At 41.2% G+C, this 25,605-nt stretch overlaps 1 protein-coding gene across 2 annotated transcripts in view; it reads left to right on the plus strand.

The window, feature by feature from the left end:
• Positions 1-24,942, plus strand: part of LOC134531040 (electron transfer flavoprotein subunit beta) — a 43,111-nt gene extending 18,169 nt beyond the window's left edge. For both annotated transcript variants that reach the window (XM_063366533.1, XM_063366532.1), the window contains exon 6: positions 24,474-24,942. In XM_063366533.1, the coding sequence (XP_063222603.1) occupies positions 24,474-24,644 (171 nt within the window). In that variant the 3' untranslated portion in view covers positions 24,645-24,942. The remainder of the gene's footprint in view (positions 1-24,473) is intronic.
• Positions 24,943-25,605: the final 663 nt, after the last annotated feature.

Consider the following 25,605-nt stretch of genomic DNA (forward strand, 5'->3'; position numbering starts at 1 on the left):
GCCTCACACTCCCTGATATTTAGAACATAACCAAAACTATTTTATTAGAATAAGCCTACCCAAACTTAAACACTAACCTTAGAATCATATTTCAACTTGGTATAAATTTTTTTATTCTAGGTTTGCATGGTTATTCCATATTAGAACATGTTATAACGGTTCGTTGTATACAAAAATAAACAGATGTTGAACGCCGATTTTAGTTTTTGTTTTTATTTTTTCACACAGAATGCCCCGACGAATCCAAACACTTCCAGTGGTTCATTCACTCGTTTCATTCATACATCTGCCCGTCGAAAAACTGCTGGTAGCTCGCACGAGGAAAATTAACGAAAAATAATAGCGTAGATTAAGTCCTTCAGTAATGTTTTGCTGCAAATACATGAAGTCAGTGCGGCCTGAAACGTGGCCGCACCCAGCGAAACCGAATTTCGCCCCGAGCCAAATGCCGACGAAGGTGGCCGCAATTTCTAATTATTGTCCGAAAGAAAATAAAACAAATTAGGTTGACTTAATACTCGGCTTGGCTCTGACCACCAACATTAAATTATCCATTAGCAAATTACTGCATAATTTAGCGAGAAGCCACCGAACGGACCTACTGGGGCAGCGATCGACAGACTGGTGAAGTCCTGCCACACTCTTCTCCACGCAGGGAGTAGACGTCACATGACCTCACCGACCAATCACACGCACTCTTCATTCATGCTACAGATACAAGCCAATCACAGAACAAGTTACAATACATGAAAAAACCTTGTACATACAGAACTCTGGGCTTCCCCTGATCAGTCTCTTTTCAATTTCACCTCGAAATCGGGGACTCCCATTCTCGTTCTCTCTCCCACACCGTGAGAGAGCAGTTGTCACTCAGTTCCCACGCAGGGGGGAAATTACTGTCTTTATCTCGGTTGGCGGGGAAGCACTGTTCCTTTCTCACTTACACTTACAGGCCTCTCATGCCTCTCTTTCTATCCATCACACCAGACACAGTCCCTTGTTCTAGAATCATCCAACACGTTAATTAAAATAAAGAACAGCCATCATAATAAGATTACTTTACAAAATTAAAATCATTTAGAAATAACCTGAAAAAGTAGGCCTAAATAGGTAAAAATCTAGAACAGCGGCTCATTTGTGAATAATTACATAAAAAATAGTAATGATTAAAAATGTCTAATAAAATACATAATACCTTCTTAAAACATTCAGCAAGTGAAAAATATCAACTCTAACATACATAAAAGCTGTAAAATATCCTTGAAAAGACCTTTTAAGAAATATCTACATGCATAAAAACAGTTGAAAAGAAAAATTATTTAATTAGTAGGGCAGGGTTCTGCAACATTACATTACCCCCCCAACTTTTCAATTAAATTAACACTACATTTAATTGAAAAGTTACAAAAGTGAAAAACTAATCTGTACAAAATAAATACAAAACATCCTGAGAAATAAATGCATCCAGTAGTTAAGCCCACTCCACACGATGCCCATTTTCTGCTATAACTTCTGTTATACCCATGGGTATAAAAATTTTCATAAAAATTTGTATAGCAGAACCGCAGAAAGATTTCTTAACTCCATACACACGATACCTAGAATGCTAACAGAAAACCAGCCAACGCAGTTGCCGACCAAAGCAAACATATCAGGGGAGGATAAACCTGTCGTCAACTTATCAAAATTCTGAAAAAAAAGTGAAAGTTACACCTGTTTGTGTTAAAAATTATGTAACTTGCGGAAATATTATTTGATATTTTATCTTATATTTTTCATTTGCAAATAAATAACAAAATTGGTTTAGTATTTAAAAACAAATTAAGAGCAATTTTGGAATCACAAATATATTTTTAAGTTGTAGGTTAGTTTCAAAATCTAAAAATATATAAATTTAAATGATACAAGGGACATTGGGTTTACTAAATGTAGTTTATGTACGGTTTAAATTCTAATATTAATTTAATTATACAGTTAATCAAGCTAATTTCATTGTAATAGTAAAAAAATGCTACCGATTCATATATGTTATATATAAGATTTATTGATTACTTATATATTTAACTACATAATTAGAGGAATTGTAACTAATATTTTTTTGTAACCCAGTGAGACAAATAAACACGCACATTTACCGCGTAATAAATTTAAATCTTAGGTGAAGAAAAACATTTTCCATTTTTTTTTTTTACCCTCACAGGTGTGTCGCTATGAAGTATCAGTTTATTCATTATTAATTTATGGACACTCGTTTCATAATAAACGTTGGCGTTTTAATTATAAAATTAACTTTTGGTTTAAATTATTTGTGAACATGTGATTTTACTTTACTTTTTTAAAAGTAAAAATAAATCTAGGTACGTAGTACTATGAATAAAATCAATGGACTGAGACACCTAAATGTAGTTAATAATATTATATCATAAATTAATTCTAATAATTTATATTTGCAGAAAGCACAGTATGTACAATTTAATTATCTGTTATTTAAAAAAAACTAAAAAAAAATTGGACTGATGAGGATTCGAACCACATTCAAAATCACCCTTCTACCGCTGCCATCGTGCCCTTCGCCACTACGCTACCGCAACTTCTACGAATGTGATAGGAGATAATGGGTAATATAGAATGCAACGTATTTTCATAACGTATTTTAAAATTTCCGATTACTTCTTTCTGTGGCAATTTCAGCTTAACAAATATATTCCATAGTAGTTTTACTATTATAAAGTTTCATTTGGCATACCATTACATTTGTTACGTCCCTTAATGTTGACAATACAGACTATATACGGGGTTATATTGCAACACGTGGGTCCGCCATCTTGACGGCTCCAGCTCGTGGGTATAGCAGAAAAATAGAACACGTTCTATTACGGTTTTGGCTAAGACTTCGGTTATGAAAACTTTTATACCCAGAGCCAGACCCCTTAGAAGGGTGCTGAAATGTTACCCACACGGGAGCAGGCGCGCTAGCATAAAAATTTCATGAAAACTGCTAAGGAAATGGGTGTCGTGTGGGGCAGGCTTTACTACCCTTGTTTATATAGAAATTACAAAATGTCGTTACTTAAAAATTGTCATAACCTCAATTCCTTTGTTAAAAAGCCAAAAATTTGAAAACATATCTCTTACTACAAAGTGTCAACAACTCTCCATAAATGGTTATCTCCCTCTCATTAGTGCAAAATACAAATCACTTTTGAAACTGGTTTCTCTATAAGCTTCAAGCAGACACCCCCTGGTCAACGAAGAATCTTCAATAACAACAAAAAACTCTGAACAACTTACTTTTACAACTGTGGAAACCTCGACACCAGCTGTAATAACCTCCATAACTACCTCAACGACGACTAAAAATCTTCAACTCCAGGAATTACGTCTCCATGACCACCTTGACAACGATAAAAACTTCCAACCTCAACGACGATGACAAATAACCTCAAAACACATTATCTCCTTTAAAACCCATTAAAAATCGCTGTTACTCTGATTCTCTGCTGCTTCTGATAAACTCCTCAAATCTCATGGAACAACCACTTTAACCCACAAATCAACCAATATCTCCACTTTTCCTATCTGCACTTATAAAACTTTGACAACACTATCGCTTCAAAACTGTTGACACAAAATTTTCCTAAACTCCATCAAAAAAAAACAACTTATCAAATTCTAAAATTATAAATTTCTAAGTCTCTTCACAATACCTCTATCATAACTTCAACCACTGGACAAAACTTATTTCAAAATTAGAACTAGTCTGCTCAACATTGATAACCCATGAACTATAATTTCTAATATAGATGCATCAACTTCCTAAGACACTGTAATTCAAATAATAAACTTTCCCCAACAACTACAACTCTAAAAAACATTAAATTAGTTATTTGAAACTTCAAAACTTTTTTATAACACACTACCTCATCACTTATCATATTCAAACTTTCTTATTAAAATGTTACATGACCTCATCATTTATCAAAATACACAAAAAAAAATACACAAAGTTCTACCAACTTCCTCTTCTCCATTCCTAACTCCTGAGCTAGCCGAAAGGTAAGGGGCGCCCAAATACAACCCTTTTAGCTGCTAGTCAGCTCGGCTAACCTATTACCAAATATAAAACAAAAAATACACCAAGGTTATTCCAACCTCCTCTATCATTCCTTCCTAACTCCTGAGCTAGCCGAAAGGTAAGGGGCGCCCAACTACAACCCTTTTAGCTGCTAGTCAGCTCGGCTTACCTATTACACATAAAAATACACAAAGTCCTTTCAACTCTCTTCTCCATCTTTCCTAACTCCCGAGCTAGCCGAAAGGTAAGGGACGCTCAATTACAACCCTTTTAGCTGCTAGTCAGCTCGGCTAACCTATTACCAAATATAAAACAAAAAATACACCAAGGTTATTCCAACCTCCTCTATCATTCCTTCCTAACTCCTGAGCTAGCCGAAAGGTAAGAGGCGCCCAACTACAACCCTTTTAGCTGCTAGTCAGCTCGGCTTACCTATTACACATAAAAATACACAAAGTCTTTTCAACTCTCTTCTCCATCTTTCCTAACTCCCGAGCTAGCCGAAAGGTAAGGGACGCTCAATTACAACCCTTTTAGCTGCTAGTCAGCTCGGCTAACCTACTACCAAATTACACAAAAAAAATACACAAATGTTTACCAACTTTCTTCTCTTTCCTTCCTAACTCCCGAGCTAGCCGAAAGGTAAGGGGCGCTCAATTACAACCCTTTTAGCTGCTAGTCAGCTCGGCTAACCTACTACCAAATTACACAAAAAAAATACACAAATTTCTCCCAACTTCCTCTATCTTCCTTCCTAACTCCTGAGCTAGCCGAAAGGTAAGGGGCGCTCAATTACAACCCTTTTAGCTGCTAGTCAGCTCGGCTAACCTTTTACACATAACAAATACACAAAAATACTCGAAGTTCTTCCAACCTCCTCTATCCTCATTCCTAGCTCCTGAGCTAGCTGAAAGGTAAGGGACGCTCAACTACAACCCTTTTAGCTGCTAGTCAGCTCGGCTAACCTTCTACCAAATTACACAAAGAAAATACACAAATGTTAACCAACTTTCTTCTCTTTCCTTCCTAACTCCCGAGCTAGCCGAAAGGTAAGGGGCGCTCAATTACAACCCTTTTAGCTGCTAGTCAGCTCGGCTAACCTACTACCAAATTACACAAAAAAAATACACAAATGTTTACCAACTTTCTTCTCTTTCCTTCCTAACTCCCGAGCTAGCCGAAAAGTAAGGGGCGCTCAATTACAACCCTTTTAGCTGCTCGTCAGCTCGGCTAACCTATTGACAAAATTTAAAACAAAAAATTATACAAAGCTATACACAAATATACACTGCACTTGTCATTACACATCAAATTTCATGCTTTACATACCATACTTAAATTTCCACAAAACAACAAGTTGACAATTCTATAGTCATGGCATGACAAATACTTCATTAAGATACAGACGTATGTTTCTATTCTTCAAAAACAAATTACATGAACTAATGTCCTTCCTCAGGTTTCAAATCATACCTCCCCTTTCAGCAACAGCAACACATTGTCGTCCTGCCGATGTTGATGCGTGGTTGGGTGGTGTCTGAGGGCGCCAACTAACCTTTAACAGGGGTGGTTGCTGTGGGCTAGTTCACAGCACGAGACTCCGTCTCTCGGTGGTTTTGACGTCGCCACGTGGCAGGCAGGGGTGGTTGGACCACACACACGACTAACTTGTCACGTTCTCGGTACGCACACGAACACCGATCGCCGAACTCCGCGACTCGCACACAACTGCTCGTGCCGAGGGGTGAAGGCCAACTGGCGCGTACTGGCAGGTCCCGTTAGGGCTTGAGTCGATCTCCGCTCTCCATGACAAAAGACCTACACCCATTCGAGACACTACCACCGACCACACACGCCGACCGGTGAGGCACCGAGGTGGCATAACGACCTGTGCGAGCCACGAGTGCACCTGGGACGATGTCAAATGCCCCCTCCCCCCCTCACCGAGGCCGTTATGCCCCTCGAAGCCTCCATCACACGCATTGCCTCGGGGCATTTCCTCCGTAGGTACACTGTAAGTTCTCTGGAGTGCACTGTGTCTGAGAGGTGTTGGTAGATGTAGTGGAGTTGGGCTGGGCGATATGCGGTAGCAACTTCATCACTGAGCAGTGGTGTGCATCCGGGAAAAGGTTCTGTCTAGGGTTGGTGTGGCCCCCAGCACGGGCCCCTAGTGGTGGTTAGTACCCATCATTTATCCCGAACCTGACAGGGGGGACATGAGGCCGAGTCGATCGCCGCACCACTTGAGTTTGTGACGTGGCGTCTGGCTCAGCTTGGTTGGGTACAGGCGGTGCTTTCCCTGTGTCGTCGGCCTCATCGAGAGGGACGATGGTCACTCCTCCGTCCTCCTGGCTGGGTTGCCCGTCGCCTCGCTGGTCTGCCCCTGTGGACTCAGGCTTGTCAACCCGCACCGAAAATGTCGATCTCTCCAGACTCGCATCCGCTGGCCATTTAGGGGGGGACATGCCTTGGGTAACGGCAGATGCCGTTAACCCCAGATAGTCCCAGTAACCCAAGCGCCTCATCATGTGCTCCAGCTCGGGCATCGTGGCCCTGCTTGCCTGGGGCTCGGGCATCATGGCCCTGCTTGCCTGGGGCTCGGGCGACGAGCAAGTATGGTGCGCATTCGCCGTCTGCATGGCCTGTGACAGGAGGGGTTGACCTGTGGCTGGTGTCATTGGGCTTGGTGATACTATGGTTGCATGATCTGTGTCCGATGTCGCCGCAAGAGGTGATGGGGGGAATTGATGTTTGTCTGATGTCCTTCTTCTCCTCTGTGGACCTTTGTGCAGGTGTCCCGGACCAACCTTAGGGTGGACTAACCGGAGATCATCTCGGTGAACCTTGGCGGCTCTTCCACTCCGTGTTATGACCGCGTAGGTGGTAGGCCCGAGTCGCTTCACTACCTCACGGGGTTCGGACCATTTAGGGGCCAGGCTTGCGCAAAACTTCTTGCCTCTGGAGGAAAGGTGGTGACATCGAACGTACACCTGTTGCCCCGGCTCCAATGGCAGGGGTGGGTGAGTGGTCTGAGGGGTATGAGTGGCTCAAAACTGTGCCTGATTCCGGCGTGCATCCTCCCGTCTTTCGGCGACAGGCATTTGAAGCACTCGTTCAGCAGCGCCCGCTACCCGGAGTTCCCCTGGGAGGGCGAGATCCCGTCCCTGAAGCAACTCCGCAGGGGAGTAGCCGGTTACCACGTTTCGGCGGCGACGGAGGCAGTACAATATCTTGGGGAGGAGCACATCCCACTGGGTGTGGTCGTCCCCCAGACGTAGCCGCAACTGGACTTTGATGTCCTGGTTGCGGCGTTCTGTCGGGTTTGCTCTTGGGTGGTACGTGGGTGTCGTGTGGTGCTCCACCTGCCAGCGCTTACAATCGGCCTTCCAGCGCCGGCCTTTGAATTGTGTGCCATTATCTGTGAGTAGCACTCGGGGAAACCCATATCGTGGGAATACTTCAGCATCGAGGAGAGTGGCGATGGTCTCAGCTCGTACATTGGTGACGGCAAACGCTTCTGCCCAGCGTGTGAAAGTATCCGTGATAACAACCAAGAATCGCTTCCCGCGGGATGTGCGGGGCTATGGGCCCATTACGTCGAGAGCCACGGTGTGAAATGGGTCATGGGGCCTCCTGGGGCACTGTTGCTCTACCCCGTCAGGCCGACGGGCCTTGCGCTGTTGGCATGGTTGGCAGTCTCGCACATAATCGCGGATGTCACCTGTAACGCCCGGCCAGTGGAACCACTGCCGCAGTGCCCGCTGGGTCTGGTCGGCCCCCGGGTGTCCCGCTAGGTCGTGATCATGATAAAAATGCAAGGCAGCCTTCCGTCCTGCCGGCGGCACGTGCGTGCGCCACGAGCTCATGTCTCCGGGCACACTGCTCTGGAGTACCCCATCAAGACTACGTAGGTGGGGAAGCTCCTGTTCTCTGCATTTAGCGAGGTCTGCTTGACTGACCAAGTCCTGGCTCTGTGCAAGACAGACGATCTCCATGAGGTTGGCTAGGGTAGCTGGCGCAGGGTCGCGGGGCCTCTCGGTCGTAGTAGCGTATAGCGCTGCTGGTGGGGGCTCACTTGTAGACCCTGTCTGGGGGTTGCAGGGGGGAAGTAAGTCGTCCCATCCCTGATCATCCTTGAACACAGTGTTGGCATCTGGGTGACGGGAGAGCTCGTCCGCCAGCTGGTTCTCCCGCCCAGGGACGTGCTCCACGCGAAAAGCGAAGTTCTGGAGCATCAGTGCCCACCGCGTGAACTTGGATTTGCCTCCCTGGGCGGAGTTCAGCCACTGCAGGCACTGGCTGTCAGTGCGGAGCGTGAAGCGTCTCCCCTCGAGGTGGTGTCGGTATCGCCTGAGTGCCCACACCACCGCGAGACACTCCTGCTCGTTGACGTGGTACCGCCGCTCTGCAGGGCCAAACTTGGCACTGGCGTACTCAATCACCCGCCTCTCTTCTCCAGCTCTTTGTTGGTAGATTACTGCCCCCATACCCTCCTGGCTCGCGTCTGTCTGGACGAATAGGGGAATATCGGGCACTAGCCGTGACAGGGTGTCACACTCCCTGAACTGCTGCTTGACACAGGTGAGGGCCTGCTCTGCCGCGTCCGTCCATCGAAACCTGCTCTTGGGTGACAGGAGGTCCGTCATTGGTGCGGTGATGGTGGCGAAGTTCGGGATGAATGACCTGAGCCAGTTTAAAAGTCCCATTAGCTTCTGCAATTGTTTTCTGGTACGGGGAGGCTCTTTCCCCTCTATCAGGGCCAGCTGATCTGGCAGGGGTCGACACCCGTCCGCGCTCACGAGGTGCCCCAAGAACTCCAGTTCCTTCGCGCCGACATGGCACTTGCGCGGCGCACACGTCAGTCCGTGCGTGGCTAGCCGTTCGAGGACCAATGCGAGGTGATGTGCATGATCCTCCCACGATTGGGACCATATGATCACGTCGTCGAGGGAGGCCGCGGCAAACTTGCCAATGTAGCCGTCCAAGACGTGGACCATCATGGTCTGGAAGGTCGCAGGGGCATCCATCAGCCCGAACGGCATAGTACAAAACTGAAACCTGCGCCCATCGGGTGCAGTGAAGGCGGTCTTGGGGCGGTCCTCAGGCCGAACTGGCACCTGCCAGTAGCCGGACTTCAGGTCTAGTGACGTAAACACCTGGGCATCGCCCATGCTGGTGAGCGCTTCTGTAAGATTTATGAGTGGGGGTGGTGCCGGGATGGTTAGGTCATTAATTGGCTTAAAATTGATGCAGAAACGCAGGGAGCCATCTTTCTTACTGGCCATGACTATGCGACAGTTGTATGGTGACGTGCTGGGCTCTATTACCCCATCCCCCAGTATTTCTGTGATTTGTTCCTGTATGGCAGTGAGCTCACGGGGACCGAAACCCCCTGGCTTGGCGAATGGAGGAACATGGGGTATCATGGGTATACAATGTTCTGTAATATTCGTGCGGCGCAGCCGATCAGCTGACGCGAACACCTGCGGTTGCTGCCTGAGGGCTCTGTCTAGAAGGGCACAATAGTCTGGTGGTACGCCGTGGCGTAGGTCTATCAGCTGGGTAGGATCCGTCCAGGTAGGTGGGCGGCGATGTGACAACCCATACACGGTCCAGCGCCCCTGGGTCCCGACATGCATCCTACCTGCCCCGACTTCTATGTTAGCATCCTCCTGGACTAGCCAGGGTAACCCTAGGATGAGCTCATCCCTGAGGTCCTGCACTACGAGTGCGCACGTCCTGGTCACATAATCCCTTATACCGACACTCACCTCCACACGCCCAGTCGTGACCGTGCTAGATCCCTTTGTTGCGAGCTGAATGGTGTCTGCCTCAGGTGTTACTTCAGCATCAGGAACAAGGTGGGCCGCAACTTAGGTGTGAGTCGCCGCGGTGTCCACCAACGCCTCCACCGGCCTCCCATCCAGCGAGACAGGGATGCGGATGAGGTTTCCAGCCTTCGGTCCCATCCGCCCCAGGCGCGGTGGTGCTTGGCTGGGGTCCCCAGCTGTGGGTCGGGTCACTGGCGACGCCTGGTGAATGGTGTCGCTCGCTGGCGACGTGGGGCTGTCCATTTTCGGGTGCTGTGGGCCGCCTCCACTGGCGAGTGGTAGGTGAGACGGTGCGTCTCTCGACCCCCCAGCTGTGGGTCGGGTCACCGGCGACGCCTGGTGAATGGTGTCGCTCACTGGCGACGTGGGGCTGTCCGTCATCGGGTGCGGTGGGCCGCCCCTACTGGCGAGTGGTAGGTGAGACGGTGCGTCTCTCGACCCCCCAGCTGTGGGTCAGGTCACCGGCGACGCCTGGTGAATGGTGTCGCTCGCTGGCGACGTGGGGCTGTCCGTCATCGGGTGCGGTGGGCCGCCCCTACTGGCGAGTGGTAGGTGAGACGGTGCGTCTCTCGACCCCCCAGCTGTGGGTCGGGTCACCGGCGACGCCTGGTGAATGGTGTCGCTCGCTGGCGACGTGGGGCTGTCCGTCATCGGGTGCGTAGGGCCGTCTCCACTGGCGAGTGGTAGGTGAGACGGTGCGTCTCTCGACCCCCCAGCTGTGGGTCGGGTCACCGGCAACACCTGGTGAATGGTGTAGCTCGCTGGCGACGTGGGGCTGTCCGTCATCGGGTGCTGTGGGCCGTCTCCACTGGCGAGTGGTAGGTGAGGCGGTGTGTCGTAATCGCCTGTCTGAGACCACCAGGTTCGGGCGTCGCCGCGCAACTGGCTGCTGGCGCGTTCTGTCCACTCCTCTGATGCGATGTGATGGCGTGCTAATTTTTCCTTGCATACCTGCAAGAACATGGCTGGGTCCTCGTGGGCGTGACCCGCGAACTCCGGCAGTATGACCGGCCCACTCGCGGCGCGCGGCGCGGGGGTCAGCTGTGCGTGGTATGCTTGCATCATTGTGCTCTCGCAGGTGACGCAGAGGAACAACCCATCACGAAAATGCACAAACTCGCGTACTTCAGCGCATGCGCTGTGTTTTGTGACCCCGCACTGTAGGCATCGGGCCGTCTCGCCTGGCTGCGCGCGGCAGCGCACGGCTGCGCACAGCGTGTTTGTTGTACCCCTTGCGGCGCTTCCCGGCTGCTCCTCTTAGACGCGGACATGGCCGCACGAGCACTGACACTGAGCACTCTCGTTATTTACGAGTGACTCCGGAAAGGGTCTAAAACAGCCCTCACACAATCCCTCCATGTCGATGGCTATGTCCGGATCTCTCTGCAACCTCGTGGAACGTGGCTGGCCGCCCCGGGAGACGGGATGTGTCCGTGAACGCGGTCCGCGGTCGAGTGTGCCGATTCGGCTGCCTTTGGTTCCACTCGGTTAGGCTCGGGTGCCGAACGGCCGGAGTTGGCTTCTTTTGTGCACGTGCGCGCTCGGCGGCCCGGAGAGGGGAAAGTGGTGGCCGGTGCTCCTTTCTAGCACGCGCGTTGCTGGGGTGGGGGTGGAATGACCTCGTTTTCCCTTGGGTCCCGTTAACGGCGCTGGTCAGACGCGCCTTTTGTCCTGCGCGCGCGTTTTCCTCCCCTTTGTCCTGGCTCGCCTTTCGACTACTTTGCCGTAGTTTTGACGGGAATTTTGACGGGTTTTCTTTGCCTAAATTGTTTGCAATTTTGATGAGCCACCTAGATGGGCGCCATTTGTCGTCCTGCCGATGTTGATGCGTGGTTGGGTGGTGTCTGAGGGCGCCAACTAACCTTTAACAGGGGTGGTTGCTGTGGGCTAGTTCACAGCACGAGACTCCGTCTCTCGGAGGTTGTGACGTCGCCACGTGGCAGGCAGGGGTGGTTGGACCACACACACGACTAACTTGTCACGTTCTCGGTACGCACACGAACACCGATCGCCGAACTCCGCGAGTCGCACACAACTGCTCGCCCCGAGGGGTGAAGGCCAACTGGCGCGTACTGGCAGGTCCCGTTAGGGCTTGAGTCGATCTCCGCTCTCCATGACAATCGACCTACACCCGTTCGAGACACTACCACCGACCACACACGCCGACCGGTGAGGCACCGAGGTGGCATAACGACCTGTGCGAGCCACGAGAGCACCTGGGACGACGTCAACATATATTAACATTGATGAGGGGTGGGAGCGACCAAGGAGAAGGGACGCACCCTTGCAAAGAAAAAACATCGGACTCCATGCCGGAAACATATTTAAAATTAACCTCCTGGCCCCCCAGCTGCCTCACAAACCACATTACACACAAAAAAAAACATTTGCTGCTTATTTAGGACAATACGAAAAAATTCATCTAACTGGCCATCATGAACACATGATTGATTCTGCAGCTTCAAAACACGACGACTGGTATTCATTAACGTTTAGTAATACATTTCATACCTTTAATATAGGATATTGACACCCTGTTATTTAATTCAAAACAAATATTTACCATTACCAATGTGTGGCATTTTAATTTAAAATATTAAACCTTTTCAAAAATTCTTTCATTTTCCGAAAACATAACTCATAAATTTTAGTTAACATCTTCCCATGATACCACATTAAACAACCCAAACATTACCCAAGTGCAATGAAATTCTCACAATATAAAGCATTTCTTTACGTAATATTTAGTAAATGTATATTCAAAAAGAATCTATACTATTATTACTATTATTGTTTCAAAACAGAAAATATTCACATTAACATCAATGTATTTATCTTTCTTCTCTATAAGAATCTTGTAAAAAATCGCTGTTATAACATTACTTGTGCATTCCTATATTATCCTCTAACTATTCTTCAAAAAATACAAAAACTCTACAAAATACAAAACATTATTTAAAAAGTATACAATTCAAAAAATAAAAAAAAAAATAAAAAACATTAAAAAATGGCAAAATTTGCAAAAAATTTAAAAAACATCAAACACCACAAAACTGGATTTGACTACACCCCTCCATCTAGGCAGTAGGCCAAACAAGTCTACACACACTGTTTCCAGATGTTTCATCACCCCTTTACATTCACCACTCATTTCTTCTGCCTTTGAACAGAACAAAAAACTGTTTACTATCTCGGCGATAGTTCTGTACACATGCTTCCACACAAAAAACCTCTGATCATGTTGCACAATTTTACTCACATGTATCGGTGCGAAAATTTCAGTTTGTACCCTATTCAGTACCCACAACCCACATCTTCGTACATTACTGCTTACATTTTGACAAAATCTCCCTTTTATCATTTCTCCACAATCTGCAAAACTCAATTCACTGATCAATTCCTCAGCAAACTCATCCTTAAGTGTATCTGAGAACATTTGCATTTCAATTTCTACTTTTTTCATCTGTTTACACAAAATCCTGTTCACATGTCCATTAACTCTTATTTTACAAAATGTTTTCTCTACATTATCCGAACATTCCCTGTTTACTTCATCATGAAATTTTTCAAATGTGTTTTCAATGTTTATTTTTTCTTTTACATCATGTCCAAAAAATTCAATATTTTCTTTTGACACTATTACTTTCATTTCACAAGTTCCTAAACTAGTTAGTTCCCTTTCCACTTGCATTTCTGCCACATTATTTGCACACCCATCTACTTTGTTTGTACTTGTGGCTATCTGTTCATTAATTTTAAAGTTATCAAATTTGTTCTCCACCCTGCCGAATTCCTGTCGCAACTGTGTGCCTATTTCACTCCTTAACTTAGCAATCTCTTGTGAATTTCCTTCTATTTTGTGAGTTGCCTGATCTATTTTGTTGTTGATTTCATTTTGTCCCTGAATAAGTTCCCGATATCCCCGTTTCATTTCCTGTGTCTGTCCCGCATCATTTCCTGGCAGTTTTGTTTCATTTCCTGTTGTATTAACAATAGTAATTGTATAATTTGGTCTGACCCCCCCCCCCCCCCCCCCATAACCTCAACTAGGCTACTAATCGTCATAATGAAATATACAAATTACAAAAATTAACCCAAATCTTAGTTGAATGCTCAACACAAAAGAAAAATAATGCAAAAAATTAATTTAGTTCCATTTTTCGACTTGCTATTTTCGGCGATTCATCCCGCGATGTCCCGCGAAGTGACGATCTCGAAGTCTGGCAATGAGGTCCTGAAGTCCCTCGTTGAGACAAGCCTGAAGTTCCATGGTGCCTTGGGTCGCTCTGTCCCGCTTTCCGCCGTTTCTCTGGAACACTTCACCCGCTGAAGCAGCCCGTCGTCTCTTGCCGCAATCGCCGCTCAGCTGCGCTGACAGTTCTGGATACACTTCGCCATTTTCTTCTAAATTGTTCAATATTAGTAGTAAATTTTCGTTGTTTCAGGTTATCGTAGTCACGAACTGTTTTAAGAATGTTTATATCTTCTCCTTCGCTGCCGAAAAGTCCGTCTTAATCTCAGGGTCGTGTCCAAATTCAAGCAGCACGGCCGGGCGCCAAATATAACGTTTCGTTATATACAAAAATAAACAGATGTTGAACGCCGATTTTAGTTTTTGTTTTTATTTTTTCACACAGAATGCCCCGACGAATCCAAACACTTCTAATGGTTCATTCACTCGTTTCATTCATACATCTGCCCATCGAAAAACTGCTGGTAGCTCGCGCGAGGAAAATTAACGAAAAATAATAGCGTAGATTAAGTCCTTCAGTAATGTTTTGCTGCAAATACATGAAGTCAGTGCGGCCTCAAACGTGGCCGCACCCAGCGAAACCGAATTTCGCCCCGAGCCAAATGCCGACGAAGGTGGCAGCAATTTCTAATTATTGTCCGAAAGAAAATAAAACAAATTAGGTTGACTTAATACTCGGCTTGGCTCTGACCACCAACGTTAAATTATCCATTAGCAAATTACTGCATAATTTAGCGAGAAGCCACCGAACGCGACCTACTGGGGCAGCGATCGACAGACGACTGGTGAAGTCCTGCCACACTCTTCTCCACGCAGGGAGTAGACGTCACATGACCTCACCGACCAATCACACGCACTCTTCATTCATGCTACAGATACAAGCCAATCACAGAACAAGTTACAATACATGAAAAAACCTTGTACATACAGAACTCTGGGCTTCCCCTGATCAGTCTCTTTTCAATTTCACCTCGAAATCGGGGACTCCCATTCTCGTTCTCTCTCCCACACCGTGAGAGAGCAGTTGTCACTCAGTTCCCACGCAGGGGAGAAATTACCGTCTTTATCTCGGTTGGCGGGGAAGCACTGTTCCTTTCTCACTTACACTTACAGGCCTCTCATGCCTCTCTTTCTGTCCATCACACCAGACAGTCCCTTGTTCTAGAATCATCCAACGCGTTAATTAAAATAAAGAACAGCCATCATAATAAGATTACTATACAAAATTAAAATCATTTAGAAATAACCTGAAAAAGTAGGCCTAAATAGGTAAAAATCTAGAACAGCGGCTCATTTGTGAATAATTACATAAAAAATAGTAATGACTAAAAATGTCTAATAAAATACATAATACCTTCTTAAAACATTCAGCAAGTGAAAAATATCAACTTTCTACATACATAAAAGCTGTAAAATATCCTTGAAAAGACCTTTTAAGAAATATCTACATGCATAAAAACAGTTGAAAAGAAAAATTATTTAATTAGGAGGGCAGGGTTCTGCAACATTACAATTAGTGGTGCACCGATATGGCTTTACCGATTCGATTACCGATTACCGATTATGAGAGCAATAATCGGCAGATACCGATTCAGTTACCGATTATAATGAAATAATTTTTTTAAGTGTAATAATGCACACAAAATGTTTTATTCCCATGTGAATTTAATTACAAGAGTAGGTAAAATTGAGAATACAGTTATAATAACAGTATAAAAATATATAAAATACACTATTAAGTCATTGCAAAGAGTAAATTAAATAACTTCTATTTATATTTGTTGTTGTAAACAACTTGAACTACAGTCTAATAATTGTAATTTACAACGGGTTAGTTTTTGTTGCGGAAAACTAGCATTATTATCGACTATCACATAAGGTTGCATCGAGAAATTACTGTTTAACAATGTAAACATGCTGCTTTATTTTGTTCACTTGAGTTTATAGAAAAATGTTTCCACACTTCACTTTTTTTTCTCACCACTCGCCATCTTACTATAATTATATAAAAATGACTAAAAACCAATTCTAGCACATGTGATTTTATTTATGTTCACTGAATATATAAACTTATAAATACTTTTTCACTTTTCACGTCACATACAAATAACACAACAACGGATGTTGTTACCAAAGACGCCCATAACGAGTTTGTAAAACGCAATGATGAACTCTGAAAGGAATCGGGACCACGATTTTGAACCGCTACTACGATTCGAAAAGATCGATTCTCATAGAATACACTCAAGGTCATTAGATACCAGGTCGTCTCAACAGAAGAAAAACGAGTTTGGTCGTTCGGGTGTTTCCGTGAAATGACGTATCCGCTAGACCTTCAAAGTAAACAAAACTGAAATTGCGTGCATGTTTTGATTTTGTTTTCGTGCTGTGGTTTAGTAATGTAAAAATGCCTGCTGTTGAGAAGAAATTGGTTGCTTCATTTGTAAGAATAAGGACTTTTTTAAGATTGAATCATTTCAATTGACAGCTAAGTAAAAAACGTGTTGGAAGAAGCAGCAACAAAGTGTGCAAGAAAATGAAAAAAATTGTAACATAAATAGTAGGCTTATAGATTTTTTGAAGGAAGTGTCATTTAATTTAGATTTAGCAAAAAAAATTGTGGGGTGTGTTTGGAGTGATAGTAATCTTTTGTATTTCATATGAAATAATTTACATGTAAATTGTAGTCATGGATAATTTCAGAATGTGTGTTTGCTACAGAATTGTTTAACAAAAACTTATGACTTCGCAAGATATAACTTCTAAAACTGTTTGACAGGACTAAATGTTATTGGATGTATTATGTTTGTAGGAAAACAATAAGGCTCCTGATATTGCTCAGCGTTCATTGAATAAAAGCATGTTTGATGTGAACAACACCTAATGAACTTCATTTTCTGGTTTAATTCATTTGTCATTGCTTTGTTTATCTTTAAATAGCAAACATTCCATAGCTTGTCAGATCACTCATTCTTTCACTGTATTGTTTTCTTTCTCTGGTTTTTCACTAAATTGAAACTAAATAAATAACTCTGGTCATATTGCAAAGAGTTGTCCCTTGTTACATTCACAAGTAATTGTCTATGTTCTTATTGTATTTACATATTTGTGCATTTTATAATTTTTAATATGTTTTGTGGTCATAATTGGGCCACAGTGATTTAATGCAGTTTAACAAAAAAAAAAACCTGAACCTAACCACAGTTGTTTTCAACATGAATAGAAAATATGTAGCATATCAAACTAAGTAATTCAGATGCATGGAAAAGTTACAAATGTGTTTGTATACTTATGTAACAAGCAAGTGCATCCATGTGATATTTTGAGGGGGGGGGGGGGGGGGGGAGTGAGATCTGGAGGTATATGGTGTTTTAAATATTTTGGAAGACAAATGGTGATTTGTAAGTAGGTACATATATTTAAAATCTTCTACGTGAAAATATTTCAGTGTTGGATGACTTATACGTAACTACATTTTTGTCTTTCTCTATCAAAAGGGTGGGGGGGGGGGGGGGTTCTTTGCCCCAGGTATGGGTGCCCATGGTAACAAGTAATAATCTAGTGATGTAAAATATGTCTTGTTAGCTCCAAATGAAGTATTTAGGGAGTCATGCTTAGTTTTACCTCAATTTATAACCTGTATTTGTCTACCACACACCAAAATTTATACTAAGCATCATCATCCACTGTTTCCAGCCTGTGGCTGGGTCAGCCAAGTGGGTCTTGTGACTTTGTCCATTTAACAATCACATTAAAGTGTGATGATATTGAAAGCCTTGCAGTTTATATTTTATTCGTACAATTATATAGTAATGTATGTGTGTGTGTATGTATATATATACACACACACATACATACATACATACATACATACATATGCCATATAAATTTCAGAGATAAAGAAAATATGGTATTAATTTTCATGGCTAGCTGCCACACTAATTCTTTTTATCCAGGATTTTGTGCGAAATGACTTTTATAAAAAAAAAACTAATGGCAACAGTATAATAAATAAATTTAACATTTAATAGAGGTGGTATTAACCAACATGTAAATAATGTTATATCATTTACATAAATATCTTGGTAACAAAATTTATTTATGTACATATTTCATTAAGGAGACTTAATGCTAAACCATTTGAAACTTCGCAAATATGTAAAATTACAGAAAAAATATTAAATTACTTTTTATGTAAATTAATGTAATAAATGATCAGCTACAAGTTGGGAAAACAATTCCTACACATTTGCATTGAAAAAAGCAATTAAAGCAAAATAGTAATGAGATAATGCCTGTAGTAAAAAATAAAGTTTTGTGTATTTTTGTCAGCTTTTTATTTATCTTTCAAATATGTGTTCATTATAAAACATACTTGAAGTGCCTATTTATGTTGATGAAATATTTAGAAAGAAAAATCATGTCAATTGATGTAGTTTGTATGACAGAACATAGTGACTAATTGTATTTCTTTTATAGCTTCTTACTCACCACAATTTATAATAGGCATTAGTAAATGTAGATTATTATGGATTACCAATATATTTTGTTAAATACTGAATTTTGATGTAATGAATTATGTTCTGGGATCAGATTTGGAGTGTTGAAATATTTCTGATGAATTATTTGAGAAAAATTACCTTGTTACTGTTTCTAGCAGTAAAGAATTATGATGAGAGTATACAGACTGCATCTAATAAAATGAAAACAATTTAAGATATGGAGAAATGTGTTATGTGCATGAAAAATAATGAAAATCTGTTAAATTAATGGTGACTTCGAAATGCAAATCATCAATATAATCACGAGTACATTTAGTAATAAATTTAATAGTCACAAAAATAAATATTGCAAGTTTTAAAAGATGTTACACTCCTAGGATACAAACACTTACCTACAATGAAATATTTTTCACAGTAAATTATTATGTTTATTTGGCTCAGTGGTTTGTACGTAGTTATGGATTACAAGTTTCCAGGTTTAAATCCTGTCACTTAAGAATTATTTTAAGTAGGTACATAAATTTTTACTACATTTTAACACACTAGAGTTATAGTGGATTATATTATTGATGGTTATTTGTTCACATAATTGTGTAATTACTATTAGCTTGGTCATTTTTCACTAGGTGGTCTTACAACATTTATATTTATATTTTTTACTTGTAACAAAAAATTAATCTTACAAACACAATCAAGGAGATTAATTACGAACATGTAAATAAACATTTATATTGATACAAATTAAGTGTATATGTTTGTTTGCATGCTGTTTTTTTTATATACAAATGTACAATTTTATTCTACACAAATAAAGTTTTGCACTTTTAACCTTTGAAACTAGAGGAATGTCACTGTCTACACATTTAAAAAACCTGCCTCTTTTTCTACCTCTTACAGCAGAAGTTTGGCATTTTGTGGTGAAATTTTTTGTAACTAACAGTTCAAAATATGATTACTACTGTGAACATCTGATCACAAAATAAAAAAAACTATTCTCATGCTTCATCTTCTACCAGTAGTTTAATTTTCTGACAAATTAAAAAAAAAAATATTTTTTTATTCTAGTTACTCTCGTTCAAAAAAAAAATTATGTTTGTCTAAACTGCAAATGATGTTTATGTGATACTGTTTCTCATTAACGGCTTAGTACAATTTTACGTTCCAATGTTAAGAGATGAAATAAAATTACCCAGCGATGTATCATGTAATAAAGACTTTGAACAATGGTCTGTGATATTTGTGTTTTAAGCCACATATTTGCGGACCACTTGTTGGAAAGTATCACAAGGTAGGAGTAAAGTGTTTCAGTGTTTTAGGCATGTTTTCTTCCAGAAGAAGTGTTCAGGTAAATCAGAAACTGAGTATGCCTTACTGCCTGCACTATGGTGCGTAAGTAGTGGCCGTAGTGGGAAAGGAGCATATTTAGGAATACCAGCTTGGAAACATGTACCTGCCAAGAATGCCAAAATACCAAAATATTTTTATCATGGTAAATGATCTGGGAGTTTGTTTTGCAATTTTAATTTGAGATTTTATATCAAAATTTAATAGTATATGTGGTAATTTTGGAGACTATTAGTTTTTGGTAAATAAGTTGTGTAAGGATTAAAATGAAAGAATTTAAGCAGGGAAATACATATCTTTTAAAGTATTAATTACTTTAAAAAAATAATTGTGTTATTATTGTACACTAATAAATCTTTCACTTAGAGCTACCATTTTCAGAATTACAGATCCTAGTTAACCTAGCAAACCTTTCACATAGTGATCATTTACCATGTTACTCAGGAGTTACCATTCTTAAGAATTACAGCTGATGGAAAGGGACATGGTTAATAGTAGGCCAGACAGCTTTAGAGTGCAGTTTAATTTTTTTTACTTAAATTAATAATTATAAATGACAGGTCTGTAATAAAATTTTCTATGCAAAATTACTAGCTCACTTAATATTAAATTAATTGTAGGAAGAGGGAGTGGTGACATGGAGTACGTACCACAGGGGAGTGCCATGGGGCCCTTGCTGTTCATAATGAAAGATGTCTGGGAAAGCATGATGAGTAGATTAAAAAAAAAAAAAAAAATAGCGGACGGTGAAGAAGGGAGTAGGGGTCTGGGGTTAACTGCTATGACACTAAAGGAGAGAAATAAAAGTCAATGAAAAGGCATCTTCCATGCTGGTGATAACCAGATATGGAATACGCCACAGGAATTTGGGACTCGTACCTAGCGATGGACATTTAAGAGTTATAAAGGTACAATGCAATGTAGTGAGATAAGTGACAAATATCGGAGGAGAAACGATGACGGAAGAAGGAAGATGCATAGACCATCAGTAGTGATGATGGAGCTTGTGTGGGACACACTGTAAAGGAGGAGAAAGAAAGAATGGTGAAATAGGTTAAGGTAATTAAAGGGAGGGGATTTTGGAAAGCTCAGAGATAGGTAAAGGGCAGAGGGATCACATGTAGAAGATCCACAGGTTAGAATGCAATGGATTAGACAAAATATTACTGCACACAAATATAAAATTTGGTAGTTAAAGGGCCATTAAATATTCTTAGAATATTTTTTGGAGGATAGTCATTACCATAAAACTTGTTATATTGTATGATATTTAATACACTTACAAAGTTTGTTTACTACTGCAAATGAACATAACATGTTGAAACTTAAACATCTAGCAAGGAAGCTAAATGTAATATTGAATATAATTACTTATCAATGGTAACAAGCATAAACAAACTAGCATTAAATAACACAATGTTGTGAATATTGCAAGAACAGCACGCATCACAATGTTTACCAACAACACCAGTTTAGATTTTAAAATACACATTTGAGCCTAATTTACGATTAAATAACTGACAACATAATAAAGATTAAATATATTACTAGCGGAAACACGTGATACATTTAACCTGTACATAAATTACATCAGTCTATGTGAATCGGAAAATTTAAGAAAGTGCCATTTAGACACGTGATTCATTTGAATTCCCGCGGCAATATGGTCTAGCATGTACGTCAGACGCGATTGACCAATAACAGTAAAATAGCGGGATGAGATGACCTGGTATCTAATGACCTTGGAATACACTGCAACTGCTTGTGGTATTTTGATTGTGTGCCATCTATTTTACGTCTCTGGCTATCTATAGGTAATGTACAAGGCCACTAAACAAAAGACGAAACGTAAATAAACGTATAGGAAAAATGTATTTTTTATTGTTAGAGGCAATGAGATTAATTAAACTTAACGAAATATCTGTAATCTTGATATGACGGAGTTAGATGAATTTTGTAATATATACAAATATTACCATATTTCGTCCTAAAACGTGTAACAAAATATTACACGGTAAAAACCTACTTAATTACGCCGGGACGTAGATAATCGGCAAAGTAATCGTTAAGATAATCGCCGATTACGATTAATCGGTAAGTACCCATAATCGCCGATTACGATTCATCGGTATCCGCATCGGTGCACCACTAATTACAATGTGTTAAAAGTTTCCTGTAAAAATTCTCGGTACCATTGTAAACATCTACCAGTTATTTTTGTCACATACATTCTTGCTGCCAGAACACATGAAAGTTTGAATACTTACATTAAAATTCTTGAAGTAAATTGTAAGTACACATCTCTACAGATATTAGGTAGAAAATATTTTATTTATGGATTACCTGTGAATGATATATTTAACTTGAAGAGATGAAAAAATAATGAGTACTGTGCCGACTGAAGATGTTTTGTTTACTGCAGTGAAGCATCATCAAAAGTTTGGCCACAAATTTATTTTATCCCTCCAGTCATGTATATGCTGACTTTCTTCTCATAACATAATTTCCCATTTCCTCATCAATTTTTATCATTTTAGGGATTTTCAGCTGCCGTAGATAATCACTAAACTGCAAACCTTCGGTAATCATTGCAACGCCTTTTTTCACAAATATATGCACTTTCAATCCACGTGCAAGATGTCGGTTGTCATTGAACCAACAGCAAGGTTAACCAACATTGGAGCTTGAAGGAACTTTAGCTATGCAACGTTGCCTTGCAGCATTGTCAAGTTTTGAATAAGCAGCGTACCATGCTTTTAAACACACATTTAATGAAAATTCGGCGTGGATTATTGGATGAATATGGTATTATGCACACACAATTTTGAAAATGATACAGCTAACTAACACTTTTTATAATGAATTGCCATTGAAGAAATCATTACAATGCTGAAACAATCTTATCTCAAAAAAATTTCCTGGCCCATAAAAAAAACATACTTTTTCAGGTTTTCCCTGTTTTGTTACGAATTCCCTGACTTTTCCCGGTCTGTGGCCACCTTGATACATTACAAACTAATTATCTACATTTTAACCAACAATATTTTTATTCACATCAATTTTAAGGCCCAACATCATAAAAAAGTTCAACATTCATTATTTAATATTTCATCATCTGTAATCCAATTCATACTGTGCATTGGACTATTCCATTAAAGGTCTCTAAAAGTTCTGAAATTGATTCACTATTAGGTACCCTCTTTTATCGCATAATCATCGCACCTATATTTTTGGTCGTCAAAATTTGGATAAAAAAACTTCTCGCGTAAACGTCAAATGATGTTTTTGGTCCCGCTATAAGATGCCGAGCGCTTTGTGTAGGTATCTTTTCCGTATAAAACAATGTATTTTAAAGTAGAAATCTAATATTTATTCGGAAATTACCACTTGTTTTATTAACGGAAATACAAAGTTGTCTGATGTGTAAATTTTCTTTTACAGATGTTTTTAAACGTTTTTATCTTTTTCTGATTGTCGCGTTGCCGCGGTGTACCGGTGTAGATATCTTTTCCGTATAAAACAATGTATTTTAAAGTAGAAATCAAATATTTATTACTTATTTAATTAACGGAAATACAAAGTTGTCTGACGTGTAATTTTCTTTTAAAGATGTTTTTAAACGTTATTTCCTTTATCTGATCGTCTACGTTGCCGTGGTGTAGCGCTTATTAACATGTAGCCAGCGCTAGTTGGCATCATTCGTGTTTGGCTATGTTCTTATGTTGCTTACTGTATAGAGCGTGCGCACGTAGTCGAATATCGATATCTCGCCGATTGCATGCACCGCGCGCTCTCTGTCAGGTGCTGAGTTAACCACATTTGACGGCCCGTACTCTTTCATGGCAAGTTACGCGTTAGTTCACGTCATAGATTCCAGTGGCTTGCGTTGGCATTACAGTTTGGTTTTTCTATTTAAAGTTGAAGAAAGTTTTTGTTTAATGAATTATTAATATAAATTGTTTGGCGTGGTGTTGTATACTCCACCTTTTTTTAAATAAACATACTTTCCATGAACGGGTTTTGTTTTTATGAATAACTTTCCTAAAAAAAAAATTATTTTCCACATAATCGTCGCACCTCTACTTTTCAAACTTGATTTTAGAATAAAATGTGCAACGATTATGCGAGAAAACACGGTATTTGTAGACACCCTGTTCAATCAATTCTGAAAAAAAGTTGAATGGTCCTACAATTAATGTTGGTGGCTTGCATGCAATTACGTAGTTTATCACCAATAGAATGGGTTTGTGTGTTTCCTACTTGTTTAAAAATGGTGTATTTATTGTACTTGACCTAGTAGTTTGCAGGAAGGGGCAGAATATGCTGCTACTCATTTTATTTAAGTGTGTATCTTGTTATCTTATTGTAGTTATTTGACACAGATTGAGCTGTGTTGAAGTGCAGAGGCTCATAGCTGAAAGCATCAGTGTGTTGCTGGCGGAAGTGTACCTAATAGGCTCCTGTTGCAGAAAGCGAAGAAGAAGCCCATCAAGAAGGTGACCCCCGCAGACCTAGGCGTGGACACGACTCCACGCATACAGGTGGTGAGCTTGGAAGACCCTCCCACGCGACAGGCAGGAGCCATATTGGAGGACGTAGACCAGCTCGTTGTTAAACTCAAGGAGGGCGGCCACATCTGAGCCCCAGTAAACTCCACGCCTCTAGCTGTCCTCTACCCTGAACACACTTGTTGCCAACGAGCTAAAAATATACAGCCGTTATTTAAATAACAGGTTTATGACACTAATAAATATTTGTTTGCATTGTGTTTTTTTGTCAGTTTTTTCCAAGATGTAATAAATTATTCAGTTCTTGGTGAACAAAAGTTTTTCTAAAGGAATAGGAAGTGATTGTTGCTCATATAATCAATGCATATATTTTATACAAATGATTGTATTTTTACCCTAGAGTGAATATATAATTGGTATATTTTCTGTATAATACGTATTATTGATGTCGCATGTTTATATTATTCACAGCCTGGTTCCTTGTCCTGTGTGTGTGTGTATGGGTGGAGGTGTCTTGTTTCATCAACTTGACATCCACAGTAGCAACACTATTGCTCCCGACAGTCTGGGTCAGTGGCTTGGTGTCATAAGAAATAAGTTACAGAAATCAGGTTTCCCACAGACAGGAAAAATCTGGAAAATAGGAAAAAATCAGGGAAGTGAAAATGTTTCATCAAAACCTGTCAAAACACTGAGAAATTGACCAAATTTTAATTACCTAAGATTATTAGTAATTTTTTTAATACTAAAATGTTTCTTTAGTGTTTAAAATATTTCTGTACTCAAATCACAAATTAAAGGTGTACAATGCTTCCCTTAAGCAGGGAAAGAATCAAATATCTCGGCAACTCACTTCATCGGTGCAAAGTTCACACTATTGCAGGTGAGCTGTGCTGATATTGTTTCAGAATGGTTCCGTGTCTCGTATACACACTCACTCTCTCAGTTAACAATACAAGCTCATTCGGTAGCACGCATTATTACCAGCCTCAGGGTGGATACTCTTACAAGGATGGCTAAAGGTAAGAGAGGGTAGCTCAGCTCTGTTAGTGAGGCTTCCTCAAGGCAGGCTGCAAGGCTGACTACATGGCCT

Source organism: Bacillus rossius, chromosome 3 (assembly GCF_032445375.1).
Source record: "Bacillus rossius redtenbacheri isolate Brsri chromosome 3, Brsri_v3, whole genome shotgun sequence".
NCBI lineage: Eukaryota > Metazoa > Arthropoda > Insecta > Phasmatodea > Bacillidae > Bacillus > Bacillus rossius.